Source organism: Bison bison, unplaced genomic scaffold (genome assembly GCF_000754665.1).
Source record: "Bison bison bison isolate TAMUID 2011002044 unplaced genomic scaffold, Bison_UMD1.0 scf7180017864376, whole genome shotgun sequence".
Classification (NCBI taxonomy): Eukaryota; Metazoa; Chordata; class Mammalia; order Artiodactyla; family Bovidae; genus Bison; species Bison bison.
This window is the reverse complement of record NW_011494948.1, coordinates 13341807-13360443: the sequence shown is the minus strand read 5'-3', so window position 1 is coordinate 13360443 and position 18637 is coordinate 13341807. Positions and strand designations below refer to the sequence as shown.

Here is an 18637-nt window from a genome sequence, read left to right as displayed (position 1 = left end):
GGAGAAAATTCTCACTGTTGAAATCAGGCATTGGCCACTAGATTCAGATCTGCTCTGTCTGCATGTGCTTGGCCACTTGCTGCTGTGAAGGACAAAAGTGCTCTTTTCTGTGGCTGCTCAGGTGGGAAATAGTATTGAGGTGGGCAGTGGGTGCTCAGTTGTTCAGTTGTGTCAGACTCTTTGTGACCCCCTGGACTATAGCCTGCCAGGCACTTCTGTCCATGGTATTTCCCAAGCAAGAATACTGGAGTAGGTAGCAATTTCCTCCTCCAGGGGATCTTCCCAACCCAAAGATCGAACTCCTATCTCCTGCAGCTCCTGCGTTGTCAGGCATATTCTTTTTACCAGTGAGCCACTCGGGAAGCCCCAACTGGGGAGGAGGGCCGGTGCTGGCAAGAGGTGGTGGAAGCCATTTCCTCCTCATTACCCACAACATGAGACAGGTTCGCATTTAGAGAAGGGAAGGTTTCTAGTAATCTTGACCCAGCAAGACCTTGACATTGAAAGTCACGTGGAGGCTGATTCTTCAGCACCATGTTTTGGAGCCCAAGGCAATGGGACATTGATAAATACAGTGAAGTGCTTGGTAATTCCGCAGTAATTCACAAGGGCCTTGACAGTTCCCAGGCCTGTTGGTAGCTCTGTTTAGTTCAATTCAGTTGCTCATTTGTGTCCGACTCTCCGAGACCCCATGGATTGCAGCATGCCAGGCCTCCCTGTCCATCACCGACTCCCAGAGCCTATTCAACTCATGTCCATCACGTTGGTGATGCCATCCAACCATCTCATCCTTTGTCGTCCCCTTCTTCTCCCACCTTCAATCTTTCTCAGCATCAGGGTCTTTTCCAATGAGTGTGTTCTTCTCATCAGGTAGAGTTTCAGTCAGTTCAGTTCAGTTGCTCAGTAATGTCCGAGTCTTTGCGACCCCATGAACTGCAGCAGGCCAGGCCTCCCTGTCCATCACCAACTCCTGGAGTCCACCCAAACCCAGTCCATTGAGCCATCCAACCATCTCATCCTCTGTGGTCCCCTTCTCTTCCTGCTCTCAATCTTTCCAAGCATCAGGGTCTTTTCAAATGAGTCAGCTCTTCACATCAGGTGGCCAAAGTATTGGAGTTTCAGCTTTAACATCAGTCCTTTCAGTGAACACCCAGGACTGATCTCCTTTAGGATGGACTGGTTGGCTCTCCTTGCAGTCCAAGGGACTCTCAAGAGTCTTCTCCAACACCACAGTTCAAAAGCATCAATTCTTTGGCACTCAGCTTTCTTTATAGTCCAACTCTCACATCCGTACATGACTACTGGAAAAACCATAGCCTTGACTAGATGGACCTTTGTTGGCAAAGTAATGTCTCTGCTTTTTAATATGCTGTCTAGGTTGGTCATAAATTTTCTTTCAAGGATTAAGCGTTTTTTAATTTCATTGCTGCAGTCACCATCTGCAGTGATTTTGGAGCCCAGAAAAATAAAGTCAGCTTCTGTTTCCATGTTTCCCCATCTATTTGCCATGAAGTGATGGGACTGGATGCCATGATCTTCGTTTTCTGAATGTTGAGCTTTAAGCCAACTTTTTCACTCTCCTCTTTCACTTTCATCAAGAGGCTCTTTAGTTCTTCACTTTCTGCCATAAGGGTGGTGTCATCTGCATATCTGAGGTTATTGATATTTCTCCCAGCAATCTTGATTCCAGCTTGTGCTTCCTCCAGCCCAGCGTTTCTCATGATGTACTCTGCATATAAGTTAAATAATCAGGGTGACAATATACAGCCTTGACTTACTCCTTTTCCTTCAACATCAATCCTTCCAGTGAATATTCAGGACTGATTTCCTTTAGGATGGACTGGTTTGATCTCCTTGAGGTCCAAGGGACTCTCAAGAGTCTTCTCCAACATCACAGTTCAAAAGCATCAATTCTTTGGCATTCAGCTTTCTTTAGAGTCCAACTCTCACATCCATACATGACTACTGGAAAAACCATAGCTTTGATAGACAGACTTTTGTTGGTTAAGTAATGTGTCTGCTTTTTAATATGCTGTCTAGGTTGGCCATAACTTTTCTTCCAAGGAGCAAGTGTCTTTTAGTTTCATGGCTGTAGGCTTTAATTTCATGCCTGATGAATTTAATTTCATCATCTGCAGTGATTTTGGAGCCCCCCAAAATAAAGTCTTTCACTGTTTCCATTGTTTCCTCATCTATTTGCCATGAAGTGATGGGACTGGATCCCATGATCTTAGTTTTCTGTATGTTGAGCTTTAAGTCAGCTTTTTCACTCTCCTCTTTCACTTTCATCAAGAAGCTCTTTAGTTCCTCTTCACTTTCTGCCATAAGGGTGGTGTCATCTGCATATCTGAGGTTATTGATATTTCTCCCAGCAATCTTGATTCCAGCTTGTGCTTCATCCAGCCCGGCATTTCTCATGATGTACTCTGCATATAAGTTAAATAGATAGGGTGACAATATACAGCCTTGACGTACTCCTTTCCCGATTTGTAACCAGTCTGTTGTTTCATAGGGTAACTCCGTATAGGGCATAAAGAGCATGCTTGTGTCCTGGTGACGGGATGTTGGGCTGCTTTTCTGAAGGAGAGGGAGCGAGGCTGTGCCTAGAGACCTGCCCTTTGGACCTTTGGCCCTTTGGCCCTGTGCATGTTTGTTGCCAGTTCACCTGCTGAAACTCAAAGCAAAAATCCTGGGCTGCAGTGGATGTGTGCACAGATGGGTTTGCGAAGGGCGTGCTGAGGTGGATGGCCAGCTTTATTTATAGACCCACCAGAACTTCCAGTTCTTTCCCTCAACTTGAAGTTAAGAGAGGAGGACAAGTCTTGTATGAACTAACAATGCTTGGGGGTAGTTTGATCTCAAAGGTGACAGCTCAGGGTAATCTTAGCCAGCTCCTGATCTTTCCAAAGGGGCTGTGAAAACAGTACTTCATTGTTATTTATGCAAAATGAGGGAAGGGGCATGTTTGGTGGGAGAAATTATGCAACAAATTAATGCATGTTGAGCAGTTGATGTCATCTGGCTGGTGGAAATTAACATGGTGGATAGCGTCACTGTTGTCCTTTTACCTTAATTAATTATATGAGACATTTAACATGTTGAAACATCAAGCCAAACGTCTGGATTTTTATGGGTAGTGGCGTTTATCCAGCTATTTATTCTTCCTGCTTTCTGAGGAAGAGCCATGCCCATTGGGTCCTGTCTACACGATCCCTAACTCTGAGCTCTTTGATGGTGGGTAGAGAAGTGTCTGGTCTTCTGAGTGATCCACTTGCTTTTTCCTGAGAAAGGAATCTGATACGATGGAGACAGCATCTTGGGCAGTTAGCGGAACCAGCCCTGGTTCTGCTTTTACCACTGGTTGTTCTGTGAGATTGAAGCACATCTTGAGCACCCTCTTGGCCTTGCTCCTTTATCTGCGAGGATATTTCGAGAGAGGGATCATTTCTGCTCTCCTTAGCTTTTAGGTTTGCAGGAGGAAGATCAAATGGAGAGGCTCTGTAAACTCTGTGTGTTTTACAACTGCTCACCCAGCTGCCCAAAACTGTTTTAGGAAGCATGTAGGTGTTCCGGGCATAGCTTAGCTGGTTATATAATAGTGAACAAGATACCCTCCCTGTCCCCACACCAAGAAGCCTAGTCTGGGCAAAAACAAGCATTTAAAAAAAAATCATTGATTAAATGCTGTGATAAGAATAATTACGCAGTGCTCTGACAGCAATGCAATCTTGGGTTAGGGGTGAGATGGTGGGTCAGAGACAGTTATTGTTTTAAAATAGGGATTAAAGAGCCTCCCCCTTCCCCCCCCTCCTTTTTTTTTTGCAATGCCTGGATGAGTGCCTTGGGAAGATTTGTTGAGCACAGCTGTCGGATCTCATCTGAAATCCACGGGATGCTCACTTGATTTCTTGAGAAGAGAATGAAACTCTGGTTAGGTATGTGCTCACTGCTTTTTGGCTGGAGGACACTAAAAGGCTGTGTGGGAACAAGCCCGGTGCAGCTGACACAAACTTCAGAGTGTGAAAAGGCCATGTGGGAACAAGCCTGGTGCAGCTGACACAAACTTCAGAGTGTGAGAAGGGAAGCTGCCTTTGGTTGCTGGCTCTGCACTTATCATCAGCTAAATCAAGGTCCTGTTTTGTCCCAGGTGGTTGGACTAAAGCCGTGTTGGCCTCGGGGGAAGTCTTGCTGAAGCAGATACATGCTTGTTTCATGCAGGCCCTGCCTCTTAGGGATGTGTTCTAATATTTCTTTAATTAGAAAAAAAAATTATAACTGCAAAAAAGAGAACAGTGATGAGCCCCTCTCTGTCAATAATTATCTCCTAGCATCAATAATTGTCAAGGTTTTGTCATGTTTGGTTCATCCATCAACTCCAGGCGTCTTGTCATTTTACCCCTGCGTACTTCACTATGCTTCTCTAACTTTGTGGACACTTTTTTTTATGTTACCATAATGCTCTAATTGCATCTGAAAGCAGAGGATTTTTAGGAACTTTTTCTTGCTCTTTCACTTTCCAACGTTTTTTGATGAAAAATTTTGAGCATATGACAAAGTTGAGAATTTAATATGCACATCTATATATCTGCTGCCTAGGTGCTCTCATCCACATTGACACATCTCTCCATCTGGTCTTCCTGTTATCCCTCTGACCATCTGTCCATCTGACTTTTTAATGTATTTCAAAGTAACTCACAGACATGAGTAAACCTCTCCCCTAAATAGTTAATGATTCATGTCACTAAGAGTTCAACATTGATTAACTTTTTCTTTTGAGGTAAATTTATAATGAGATGCACACATCTTCAGATGTTGGCTTAAATTTTGACAAATTTGTGTGTGTAACTCCAGGGCTTCCCTGGTGTGGCTCAGATGGTAAAGAATCTGCCTGCAATGCAAGAGACCTGGGTTCGATCCCTGGGTCAGAAAGATCCCCTGGAGAAGGGAATGGACAACCCACTCCAGTATTCCTGCATGGAGAATTCCGTGGACACAGGAACCTGGTGGGTTCAATCACTAATCCTCTGGGATCCCCTCCATGGCTCCGAATGTATTCTCTGTCACTCTCTCCAGGCTCTTGATTTCCCCATGGACCACTGATTTTCACAGACTGCCTTCCTGCCCACTCAGCCTGGTGGCTGCACATCCCAGCAGAGCTCCTCTCGTTGGTGCCTGTCACCCCACAAACCCTCTGCCTCACACTCTGCTGAAGCGGAGTATCTTCCCCCAGAGCTTCTGAGCCTTGCTACATCATGTCCTGGTTGGGCCCGTCTCCCTCGGCATCGCTAGTCCTTGGAATCAAGTCTGCCTTCTTTCTGGTTGCTGCTTCAGCACTCTCCCTAGGCTGCCCAATGGATGCTTTGAGCCTTCCGCCGCCTGTTTGCTTTGTCTTGATGCCTTTGTCCCTTGCATCAAGGCCTCCAGACTGGTGCTGCTCAGATTCACATCTCTCCTTTCAAACTGTCCCTTGCCTTGAACCCCACCCACCTCCCCGCTGGGTACCCCCTAGCCTTAATCATATCTGCCGTAATCATCTCTCTCCCTGCCATGCCGCCCCACCCCCCGCTTAATCATATCTCCTTAATTATATCCAGGCTCTGGCTCCTTCAGTTGTTTTTGCTCATCAAAGAATCCCTGACCGATACTCTGCTCCTCTACCTACAGAGAAGACCTGCTTTGACTTCTGTTACCCAGTACCCCATGATGATAATCACAGCTTACAATTCTTCTGCCTGTCTTGAGTAATTTCTAGAGCTCCTAATGGACTTCTTTGTTGGTTTTGTCACCAGATTTTTCAATATGGCCTCTCTGCCCTCCTCCACTTTGTCAGCAGCATCCATCCCTGGGTTCCTGCCCAGCTGCTCGACTAAAGCTGCTTTCTAGTCACCGTACGAGATTTTTCTGTGGTATTTAACTGCTAAACATTTAAAATCCTTTATTTGACCTGTCCCTGAATTGTCTTCTTTTTGTCAGTTTTTTCCTCCTGAACTTTATTTTGCATCCTAAATTTGGTGTTCTTCAAAATGTTGGTCTTGTTTTTAGTCCTCTTTTTTTTGTCTTGGCAGCTTCTTTCATATTTGTATGGCTTTGTTGTTTCTAGATGTCTTCCAAAGTTTGATTCCTATATGTCACCATTTTCAACAGTTGGTGGACATTTCCACCAGAATTCTTTCGCTCTCTTTCCTTCCTTTTCGTTGATAGGTTCATTCATACATTTATCCCCTACCCCCACTTCCCTAACCCAGCAACCTTGACAGACATGGCTGTCTGTCAAGATGGTCATTCTCACTCAATTGGTTGAGATGTATAGTTTTTTAGTGTGGCTCCCAGGTAGCCACTGCCAGTTGATGTATCAGTTGTATCTATTCATCGTATTTCTACCAGATGGCCCTGCTTTCTCTTACCAAGAATCTGGTCCCCTGAAGGATGCAGTTCAGTCGCTCAGTCTTGTCTGACTCTTTGTGACCCCATGGACTGCAGCATGCCAGGCCTCCCTGTCCATCACCAACTCCCAGAGTTTACTCAAACTTATGTCTATTGAGTCAGTGATGTCCTCCAACCATCTCATCTTCAGTCATCCCCTTCTCCTCCTGCCTTTAATCTTTCCCAGCATCAGACTCTTCAAATGAGTCAGTTGTTCACATCAGGTGGCCAAAGTATTGGAGTTTCAGCTTCAGCATCAGTCCTTCTAATGAACATTCAGGACTTATTTCCTTTTGCATGGACTGGTTGGATCTCCTTGCAGTCCAAGGGACTCTCAAGAGTCTTCCCCAACACCACAGTTCAAAAGCATCAATTCTTCGGCGCTCAGCCTTCTTCACAGTCCAACTCTCACATCCATACATGACCACAGGAAAAACTATAGCCTTGACTAGACGGACCTTTGTTGGCAAAGTAATGTCTCTGCTTTCAATATGCTATCTAGGTTGGTCATAACTTTCCTTCCAAGGAGTAAGCGTATTTTAATTTCATGGCTGCAGTCACCATCTGCAGTGATTTTGGAGCCCTAACACCATTGGCAGGATAAAAGCTCGAGTAATTTAGATTTCTCCCACCACTATGTTTCTTTAAAGATCTATGTAGATGAGGAAATGTGAGTCATCTTAAGATTGGTATGAAATATATGTATCTTCAACAGTGGTTTATTTTTCAGTTCATAAAAGCATTTTCATTTCTCCCTTTTCCTCTGGGTATTTTATAGATATGAGAGAACAAATTTTAGAAAATATTTTAAAAGTTTATAAACCATTGCAAGTAGATACAGATGTACTTTGGTAAAAGCACTGGCTTTGTCCATGCTTGGAGGCTAATTGGGTTGGCTTTGTGAACTGTCCAGGAGAAGATCATTCAAAGATGTAGGTCCTACTCTGAGAGGACCCTGCCTCTAGGGTCTCAGATACCTAGATATCTTGTTGTTCAGTCGCTAAGTCATGTCTGACTCTTTGTCACCGCATGGACTGCAGCACGCCAGGCTTCCCTGTCCTTCACCATCGCCTGGAGTTTGCTCTACCTTGCAATCATTCTAAACCATCGGTATAGAATGAGGATTTTTTGACTTGAGATTTGGTGATGGTTGGCACCTTCCCCTCTCCTAAAACAAGAATGCATCTTCTGCTTGAAGCATTTCCTCCCTCGCACAGCAGCTGTGACAAGTCACAGGCTCCCAACTACTGGGCAAAGGGGAAAATATGCTGCAAATCCTCTAAGAGCCTGCACTTTGAGTTTTAAATCGGGTTGTAAATGGAAGTCAGTGATGTGGGAGTTGATATGTGACCTGGGGTGAATATTGCTGCTGACCGGCTGTGTGACCTTGGACAGAAGCTTGGTGTGTCTTGGTCTCAGTGGCCACATCTGACTGATGAAGCCAAAGGTGTTGGCTGATATCAAGCGTCCTTCTAGACCCAGTGTTCTATGGTCTTTGTTTTCCTGGCTGTTACTATTACTTTATGTAATGAGACTGTTTTTTTAGACAGTAAAAAAAGAAAAAAGTTCTGTGGAGAGATCAGAGTCTTAAAAAGCACTTGGAATTGCATCTATTTTTGGTTTGTATTTGAAAGGTTTTGGGATCCTCAGGAAAGGGGAGTGCATTCTTTCTTGGAAGGCTGAGTGTTGCTAAGACAACAGGGAAGGGCAGAGCAGCCAGGAAACAGAGGTGTTTGGTACAGGCTGGCATCCCATTAAGCCACACAATAGATATGGCTGTGGTTAAGAGTACAGGCTTTGGAACCAGGCAGAAGGCTTGAGGTTCTAGTCCTGACTTTGTTACCTTCTGGCTATGTGACTTTGAGTGAGATAAACCTCAATTTTCATGTTTGTAAAATGGGGAACATAAGAGAGCTTCCATTGTGGCACTGCTGTGAGGATTAGACAGGATGAGATGTAGAACTCTTAGCCCAAGTGATGTGTAATAATTGCTCAATTAACATAGCCTATTAATCACAGAGTGCTTGCCTTAGGCTGGGCTAGACATTTTCCCTCCAGGTATCGGCTTTAATCCACACAATCAGAGTAAGTAGAAGTTGTTATTCTCACACCATAGGGGAGGAAATCAAGGTTTAGAAGAGTTAAGTAATTTTCTCAACATTGTAGAGGCAGTCAGTGACAGAGCTAGGCTGGAAAACAGTCTTCCTTCTTCCAAAGTCCCTTTCTGCCACGCTGTCTGCACCTTGGAATAGAGAGTCCTCCTCACTGCCCACAGGGTTTAGCGAGAGATTCTAAAAGACCACGGTAGAGGCCAGATGAGTCACTGGTACCCACCAAATGCTGTCCTGCTTACAAATAGATTGGGTTCTAAAGAACTATTAGAAGTTCATTTGTTTGAAAAGTCTAAAGTTATAGCAGCTACTATTCATGCTGCCTCTCTTTCTTTTTTCAAACTTGAAACTTTTTATTTTGTATTGAGGTATAGCGGATTAACAATGTTGTGATAGTTTCAAGTGGACAAAGAAGGGACTCAGCCATGCATATCCATGTATCCATTCTCCCCCCAACCCCGCTCCCATCCAGGCTGTGACATAACATTGAGTAGAGTCCCCTGTGCCATACAGTAGGTTCTTGCTGGTTATCCACTTTGAATGTCATGCTGCCTCTTGGTGGCAAGAAGAATTACCATACTTTCTCCCTGATGAACAGCTTTGTTTGCAACCATGAAAATTCTTAATGTCAAAATTTTTAAGTAGAGAAACATGGAAGGCAGAGCAGACAGTAATGGGGTCCTCAAAGAGGTAGGGACACAACACCAGGCACAGAGATAGAAAGTGGCGGCCAGCAACAGAGTGCAGTGGGATCATTAGTAGCTCCCTGTGGTGGTGGCGGTGGTGGTGATGATGGTGGTAGACTGGCCTTGAAGGAAGGGGAACATTTTGAAAAAGTGGAGGTGGCAGGAAAGAGGTTAGCTTAGGGTGCCTAAAACTGAAGATAGCTTCGTGGAGTGAGGAGATAATGAAAAAATCCGCCTATTAATTTTTCATGTCTTTTAATAAATGTCTTGGATTGTGTTACATGAAGGCAGGCCAGAGAGTCTAAGAGGCAAATACCCTATTTGTCAACAAAAGTATTTCTTTTTTTTTTTTTTTTTGAAATTTTTTTAAATTTTATTTTATTTTTAAACTTTACATAATTGTATTAGTTTTCCCAAATATCAAAGTGAACAAAAGTATTTCTAAGCATTTGTCAGGAGAGCTTCCAGCACCCAAGTGCTTGCAGTTCTTTTGTCTGTACCTTCAGATTCTAGACCTGCCCTTCTCAGCAGGGAAGCCACCACCACATGTGGCTTGAGCCCTGGAAATGTGATGGTCCTGATATGTGCTGTCAATGTGAGACACACATTAGATTTTGAGAATGTAGTAAGAAAGTTCAGTTCAGTTCAGTCACTCAGTCTTGTCAACTCTTTGTGACCCATGGACTGCAGCAACGCCAGGCCTCCCTGTCCATCACCAACTCCCGGAGCTTGCTCAAACTCATGTCCATCGAGTCAGTGATGCCATCCAACCATCTCGTCCTCTGTCATCCCCTCTCCTCCCACCTTCAATTTTTCCCAGCATCAGGGTCTTTTCTAGTGAGTTTGCATCAGGTGGCCAAAGTATTGGAGTTTCAGCTTCAACATCAGTCCTTCCAATGAACACCCAGGACTGATCACCTTTAGAATGGATTGGTTGGATTTCCTTGCAGTCCAAGGGGCTCTCAAGAGTCTTCTCCAACACCACAGTTCAAAAGCATCAATTCTTCGGTGCTCAGCTTTCTTCACAGTGCAACTCTCACATCCATACATGACCACTGGAAAAAACATAGCTTTGACTAGCTGGACCTTTGTTGGCAAAGTAATGTCTCTGCTTTTTAATATGTTGTCTATGTTTGGTCTGTGGCTAGGTTACATGCATGGTTCTCTGAGCTTCAGATTTTTCATCTGCATAGTGGGGATATTGGATCAGATGTTTTCCCTTTAAAAATTTAAAAATTCTATAATTCTAATTTGGAATCAACTGTTGTTAACAACTTTTTTCTGGGTTCTGCTGAAAGGTCTCTATTGTCCCTTTACCAATGCAGAAAATGTTAGGATTATTTCCTTTTATTGCTGGTCCTTTAGTAATTCTTGGAGTGGAAAAACTTCAGGGTTCTGATAGATTAAGGAGACCTTACTCTCTCTCTCTTTTCTTGGTCTGCTGGCCCATCTAGGCTTGTTTGAATGTGCTCCTGAGCTGGGCGACTGAGGTAACTGGTACAGGTATCAGAGTTAGAACGGAGAGTTGTTTCTTTGGTTCATGACTGTTAAGACCACTTTCAAATACACAATGCATAGTGATCCCACACTCTGTATTTAGACACTAGGTCCATCAAAACAGAATCTGCTCTGCCTTTTCCCTTTTGGCTCTACTAATATTAGCACAAATCAGTCATGTCTTAGTCCATATCTTTCTCCAGTAGTTTATCCTCGTATACATTGTCCATCCAGCTATTAAAATATATGAAATATCAGGCTAGCTAGTTTCCAGAACACACATGTGTAAGACTTGGTTTTTATCCCTGAGGAACTCCTGATAAAGACCTATAAGGTGAAGACACAGTACTTGGGGTCTTGAGAGGGACTTTCAGTTTGGGGTGGGTACAGATGAGGAAAGAAGGTTGCTCCATGAGCACACTCAGGTGATGAAACGTTGTGTTTCTGAGAGTCTTGGATATTTCAAAGTGAAACAAGGTCTTAGTTAACTAAAGAAAGTGAAAGTGAAGTTGCTCAGTCGTGTCTGACTCTTTGCAACCCCGTGAACTGTAGCCTACTATGCTCCTCTGTCCATGGGATTTTCCAGGCAAGAGTACTGGAGTGCGTTGCCATTTCCTTTTCCAAAGGATCTTCCTGACCCAGGGATTGAACCCTGGTCTCCTGCATTGTAGGCAGACGCTTTATCGTCTAAGCCACCAGGGAAGTCCTAGTTAACTAGCAACATCTCAAATAAACAAAATCCTCCCTGTAAATATATATATAAAGTCCATTTAATGGAACATCAATGCCTGGAGGCAAGTGTATTGCTGTACCAAAATCCTCTCTCATGATGCCAGTTATGTATTTTTTGCCATTAAATTTATTTTTCTGTAGTAATGAACCTTTACAACATGTTACAATTTGAAAAAGTAACAATATGGGAAGGAGGTTATATAAAAGCAAAGTTTTACTGGTTTAAAAAGCAAGAGCACTAGAGAGGGAAAATCCTTTGAAGTCTGGAGTTAACTTAGATTCAGGCACTTGCAATAAAGTAACCCTTAATAAAATCTTGATTTTTCTCTCCAAAGTGTGGGTGAATAAAATATATCTGCAGAGATATTTTTGGGTAGCCAACACTTCTTGGCTTTTGATTTGAGGTTTGTTAGGAATCCCAAAATGATAGGGTACTAATTGGCTCAAATTGAAATTTCAGATAATTGGCCTGATTCTGAGCCTAGCAGTGCTAACAATATCTAACATATACTGTGGGAAATGTGTTACATAGTAATCAAAACAAAATAGGGCACTCATTTCTGTGCCTATACTTAGGAGATACTTGCAGATTCTTTACCATCTGAGCTATCAGGAAGCCCTATTACATATATATAAAATAGAGATATGCATCTTCATACGTTAAACACCAGTAATGCACATTTTTAAAAGAGGAAACTTTTGGGACTTCCCAGGTGGCGCAGTGGGTAAGAATCTGCCTGCCAATGCTGTGGACACAAGTTCGATCCCTGATTTTGGGAAGATTCCACACGCTGCAGAGCAGCTAAGCCCATGTGCCACAACTACTGAGTCTGCGAGTTGCAGCTACTGATGCCTGCCTGCCTCAAGCTCGTGCTCCACAAGAAGAGCAGCCACAGCAATGAGAAGCCCTCGAACTACGATGAAGAATAGCCCTGCTCTCCGCAACTAGGAAAAGCCAGTACAAAGCAACAAGGACCCAGTGCAGCCAAATAAATAAATTAATTAAAAAAGAGAAACTTTTGAATGTATTTAACACTGAAGTTCAGATATTCATACTATCAGTTCAGTTCAGTCTCACTCAGTCATGTCTGACTCTTTGTGATCCCATGGACTGCAGCACGCCAGGCTTTCTTGTCCATCATCAGCTCCCAGAGCTTACTCAAACTCCTGTCCATTGAGTCAGTGATGTCATCCACCAAACCATCTCATCCTCTGTCATCACCTTCTCCTGCCTTCAGTCTTTCCCAGCATCAGGGTCTCTTCCAATGAGTCAGTTCTTCACATCAGGTGGCCAAAGTATTGGAGTTTCAGCTTCAGCATCAGTCCTTCCAATGAATATTCAGGACTAATTTTCTTTAGGATGGACTGGTTTGATGTCCTTGCAGTTCAAGGGACTCTCAAGAGTCTTCTCCAACACTGCAGTTCAAAAGCATCAATTCTTCAGCACTCAGCTTTCTTTAAGTTCAACTCTCACATCCATACATGACTACTGGAAAAGCCATAGCTTTGACTATACAGACCTTTGTCAGAAAAGTAGTTTCTGCTTTTTAATATGCTGTCTAGGTTGGTCATAGTTTTTCCTTCCAAGGAACAAGCATCTTTTAGAACCAATAGTACTTTTAGGGCTGCCGTCTATGGGGTCGCACAGAGTCAGACACAACTGAAGTGACTTAACAGCAGCAGTACTTTTATAACAGAAGTGAAAAGTAAATATGGTAAGTTTGTACCCTCTCAAGTTACCCTTAGTAACTTGATTTTTTCCTCCTCAGAGTGTAGGTAAATAAAATATATCTGCAGAAGTATTTTTGAGTAACCAGTACTTCTTGGCTTTTGATTTCAGGTTTGAGGGAATCCTAATCTGATAGACAGATCTACATGTGAAATGAAAATAGGGATATTTCTAGGGACACTTGTCCATGTGCAGTTCTAGCCATATAAACAATACAGGTGTTGATCATTTTCTCTTGGGGTTGGAAGTTGAAGAGAGGCACACAGTAGCTGTAGTGATGGCAGCAATGAGGGTTGAACTTATTAACAACAGGAGCAGCATGCTAACTGTTGCCTGGAAACCAGCTTTTGGTTGGAGCAGTGATGAGTTCTCTTTATGTCTGTTTCTTTTTTCTCTGATGTGATGCCCCAGAGTACTGTGTATTTTAGTTTCTGTAATTAGAATTCAGTTCAGTTCAGTCGTTTCCAACTCTGCCACCCCATGGACTGCAGCATGCCAAGCTTCCCTGACCATCACCAATTCCCAGAGTTTACTTAACTCATGTCCATTGAGTCGGTGATGCCATCCAACCATCTCATCCTCTGTCATCTCCTTCTCCTCCTGCCCTCAATCTTTCCCAACATCAGGGTCTTTTCAAATGAGTCAGCTCTTTGCATCATGTGGCCAAATTATTGGAGTTTTAGCTTCAACATCAATCCTTCCAATGAATATTCAGAACTGATTTCCTTTAGGATGGACTGGTTGGATCTCCTTGCAGTGCAAGGGACTCTCAAGATTCTTCATCAATACCACAGTTAAAAAGCATCAATTCTTCAGTACTCAGCTTTCTTTATAGTCCAGCTGTCACAACCATACATGGCTACTGGAAAAACCATAGCCTTGACTAGACAGACCTTTGTTGTCAAAGTAATGTCTCTGCTTTTTAATACTCTGTCTAGGTTTGTCATAACTTTTCTTCCAAGAAGTAAGCGTCTTTTAATTTCATGGCTGCAGTCACCATCTGCAGTGATTTTGGAGCCCAAAAAAATAGTCTGACACTGTTTGCACTGTTTCCCCGTCTATTTGCTATGAAGTGATGGGACCAGATGCCATGATCTTAGAATTGGTTTAGTATAAAAAATTTATTAAAAAAATTCAATGTCATTTCTGGATATACATTCTGGATGTCATTTCTGATCTCTAAGTTGGAGATCACTAATACAGAGCTTTATTGATGTGCTGGTGTCCGATGATAGAGATACCCAGCTGGTTTGTAAGGATTGTGTGTGGGTGTACAAATAATTGGTATACTACTTAGCTTTGACAGCTCAAATAGCTGCCCTTTATTCACCTGTAAGTAGAATAATAAGGTTATTACTGTGCTTATGGTAATAGATGGAGAAGGCAATGGCACCCCACTCCAGTACTGTTGCCTGGAAAATCCCATGGACGGAGGAGCCTGGTAGGCTGCCGTCCATGGGGTCGCTAAGAATCGGACACGACTGAGCGACTTCAGTTTCACTTTTCACTTCATGCATTGGAGAAGGAAATGGCAACCCACTCCAGTGTTCTTGCCTGGAGAATCCCAGGGACGAGGGAGCCTGGTGGGCTACCGTCTATGGGGTCACACAGAGTCGGACATGACTGAAGTGACTTAGCATAGCATAGCATAGCATGGTAATAGAATAACTCACTATAAACTATAAATGGAAATAATAATAAATGGAACAACTCACTATACACTATAAATTCAAGTTATTATCTATTAGTCATCAACCTGGATAATGAGGCATAACGTTTATTTAATAATTCATATGTTCAATATTTGTGTTTCAATTTTATTTATTTATTTATTATTTTTGACTGTGCTGGGTCTTCATTGCTGTGTGGGCTTTTCTCTAGTTGGGGAGAGCGAGGGCTACTCTCTGGTTGTGGCGCATGGGCTTTTTATTGCAGTGGCTTCTCCTGTTGCAGCTCCTGGGCTCTAGAGCATAGGCCCAATTGTTGTGGTGCATGGGCTTAGTTACTCCACAGCATGTATCTTCCCGGACCAGGGATTGAACCCTTGTCTCCTGCATTGGCAGGTGATTCTTTACCACTGAGCCACCATGGAAGCCCCAGTATTTGCTTAATAAATGTTTTTCTGAGTGCCTGCTATATGGCAGGCAGGATATGAGAGGTACTAGAGATGTAGCAGTGAACAAGACAGAAAATGGGGCTGAGCTTGTTAGATAATAAACTCATCAACAAAAGTGCAAGTTACAGATAATAGTAAGTGATGGGAAAGTCATACATGTGATGAGAGAAACTCTGTGAGTGATGGGAAGGGCTGGTGGGGTGTTTTTTAGACTAAGATGATCAGCAGAAGTCTAAGGGGGCAACACTTGAAATGAGACCGGAAAGAATAAAGGAGCCAGACTTTCAATGCAAAAATGATTTCACGTAGTCAGTGGTGTATACTCAGACCTGACGTGGTTCTGCTCTGTGTGATGCCACTTGTCTGCGAGGGTGATATTCTCAACTGACCCAGGAACCAATGAAGAAAGATAGTAACCTGGCCCTTGAACATAGCCTTGGAGCCCCCTGTTAGGTCAGATATTTAGCCCTTAATTGCTGGGCGAACTGGGAGGTGCAGCAGGGTCTTGGGAGGGACTGGGTTGGCACTCAGATGCCTCGGGGGCCACAGCCATTTCTCTAAAGTATGGGACTGTTTCAGTATTTAAATGAGAAGCATGACGCATGCGAGGGCTGGTCATCAGCTATGCTTTTGTAACTTTATGATCCAAGGAATTTTGACAATTAACCAATTGCAGTTATAGATCATTTAAAAAATTCTGGCCACTCCATATAGTTCAGTAGAGAAAAAGAAGGGTTAAACTCCTGCTTTCAATGTTGGCTGTCATGATTCTATACTCTGGGTCACATTTTGAGTAGGTAGCAGCCTGAACGTATTCTTCGCAAGAAGGTAACCAACCTCCTGTTCCGTTTTTCTTTTTTAACTAGGCGGCATCATTGTCCACACCTCCCTACCAAGATTTATGATAAAACAGAGAAACCATGTCTTCTCTCCGAATATACCGAGAACTACCCTGTCCATCACTCTTACCTGCCCAGAGAGTCCTTCAAGCCCAAGATGGATTACCAGAGAGCATGCACGCCAATGGAAGGCCTGACCACATCGAGGTGAGGGCATGGTGTGAACGCATGAGTGCACACTGATGGAGTAACGTACATTAACCTAATGTTCAATACTGCATTACTGTGCACTATCAGTACATGCTATGAATGCCTTAATGTTAACTTACTCAGAGAATCTCTGAAAGAAAACCCTGCATTTATTAGCCAGTTTAGTTTTCCCCAGCCCTTTTTTAGCGAGCAAGGATTCTTGCTTGGGGCTGGGGCAGGGGTGGGGCCATGGGGCAGAAATTGCAAATTGATCTACATGGAAAGGCTTAAAGTATTAAAGGGAAATAATAACTTGAAAGGGGTGAGGGCTGCTGCAGAAAAAGGAGTTTGGGGCTTTTGCACATAAGCTCCAGTTCAGCTTGGGTGGTGGTAGTGATGTTGGTAGTGGTGAAAGAGAACTGGAGCGTTTTTGAAGTTATGCTATAGATTTTGAATTGAGGTCCCCTTGAACATACATCAAGAATATAAACAAAGAATATTTCCTTTTAAATTACTCTTGACTTAGAAACTCTGATTCTTGAGGTCCAGCTCTGTACAGAGCCTGAGCCCCGTGGCTCAATGTATCAGGGTCGCAGGGTTATCTGTATTGAGGGGGTGGGGACACATGGTCAATCTCAGGATTGTTCTACACGTTGCGTTGCAAGGCTCTCACAGAATCGGGCTGTTGACAACTCATTGAGTGACCTCTGACCTGTGACCCAGAGGAGTACCAACACCTTGGAGTTACTTGAGTGGTGTTTCAGGTTATATAGCTTAGTCCCCAGATAAGACCTGAGAGCTGGATGCCTTCTCTGCCTCTGATGATCCTCATCCCTAAGGGGCAGCACTGCTGTGCAGTGGAGATGAAATAGGCCTAGTATGATGCCCACACATTATAGGTTTTCAAGATCTGGTAAATTTTCTTCCTATTGCATGCTGCCCCCACCTTTGCAATTTTGTGCTTTTCTGATAAAGGTCCCAGATGGCCCAGACTAAGCAGAACACCATTCCTTCTGCCTCCGGGTTTCCTCCAGGATAGGCCTGTAAACATCCTCTGTTGAAAACATGGGTTGGAGGCATGTACTAAATGCTGCTTATCTTGTATATCCAAAGGAAGAAGTCCATGTCTGGGTGATGGGATAGAAAACACCCACAAGGCAAGGTCAAAGCCAAGTGATCCCTGGACTTAGTGGGAACTAGTGGACAGAGGCAGTTTGAGAATGGGAGGGAGTCAAGGGTCCTATCTGATTCTTGAATCAGGCCACCTTTATGCTGAGTAGTTATATTAAATGATTTCATTTAAGCACAGGGTTTCTGGATCCTGATTCATGGAAAAAAATGTAATCTGTGCAACCGACTTTTCAACCTATGACTTACTAAACAACATAAACCTTAAGGTTTGGGCTTCATTTTACCAAGAAAACAGCATCCTTTGTTTCTAAGAATCTAAAGACCTCAACACCCTCTTCCAACAACACAAGAGAAGACTCTACACATGGACATCACCAGATGGTCAACACCGAAATCAGATTGATTATATTCTTTGCAGCCAAAGATGGAGAAGCTCTATACAGTCAACAAAAACAAGACCAGGACCTGACTGTGGCTCAGATCATGAACTCCTTATTGCCAAATTCAGACGTAAATTGAAGAAGGTAGGGAAAACCATTAGACCATCCAGATATGACCTAAATCAAATCCCTTATGATTATACAGTGGAAGTGAGGAATAGACTTAAGGGACTAGATCTGATAGAGTGCCTGATGAACTATGGACTGAGGTTCGTGACATTGTACAGGAGACAGGGATCAAGACCATCCCCATGGAAAAGAAATGCAAAAAAGCAAAATGGCTGTCTGAGGAGGCCTTACAAATAGCTGTGAAAAGAAGAGAAGTGAAAAGCAAAGGAGAAAAGGAAAGATATAAACATCTGAATGCAGAGTTCCAAAGAATACCAAGAAGAGATAAGAAAGCCTTCTTCAGTGATCAATGCAAAGAAATAGAGGAAAACAACAGAATGGGAAAGACTAGAGATCTCTTCAAGAAAATTAGAGATACCACAGGAATATTTCATGCAAAGATGGACTCGATAAAGGACAGAAACAGTATGGACCTAACAGAAGCAGAAGGTATTAAGAGGTGGCAAGAATACACAGAAGAACTGTACAAAAAAGATCTTCATGACCAAGATAATCTTGATGGTGTGATCACTCGCCTAGAGCCAGACATCCTGGAATGTGAAGTCAAGTGGGTCTTAGAAAGCATCACTACGAACAAAGCTAGTGGAGGTGATGGAATTCCAGTTGAGCTATTTC

The 18637-nt window shown here is 43.2% G+C and overlaps 1 protein-coding gene across 4 annotated transcripts in view; it reads left to right on the top strand.

Moving 5' to 3' along the window:
* The first annotated feature begins 16166 nt into the window (after positions 1 to 16166).
* The window catches only part of FAM154A (family with sequence similarity 154, member A), a 63118-nt gene continuing 60647 nt past the window's right edge, over positions 16167 to 18637 (top strand). For 3 of the 4 annotated variants that reach the window (XM_010857057.1, XM_010857056.1, XM_010857055.1), the window contains exon 1: positions 16204 to 16340. In XM_010857057.1, the coding sequence (XP_010855359.1) occupies positions 16291 to 16340 (50 nt within the window). In that variant the 5' untranslated portion in view covers positions 16204 to 16290. Of the gene's footprint in view, positions 16341 to 18637 lie in introns of all 4 variants that reach the window. The other variant, XM_010857059.1, reaches the window with a different exon arrangement.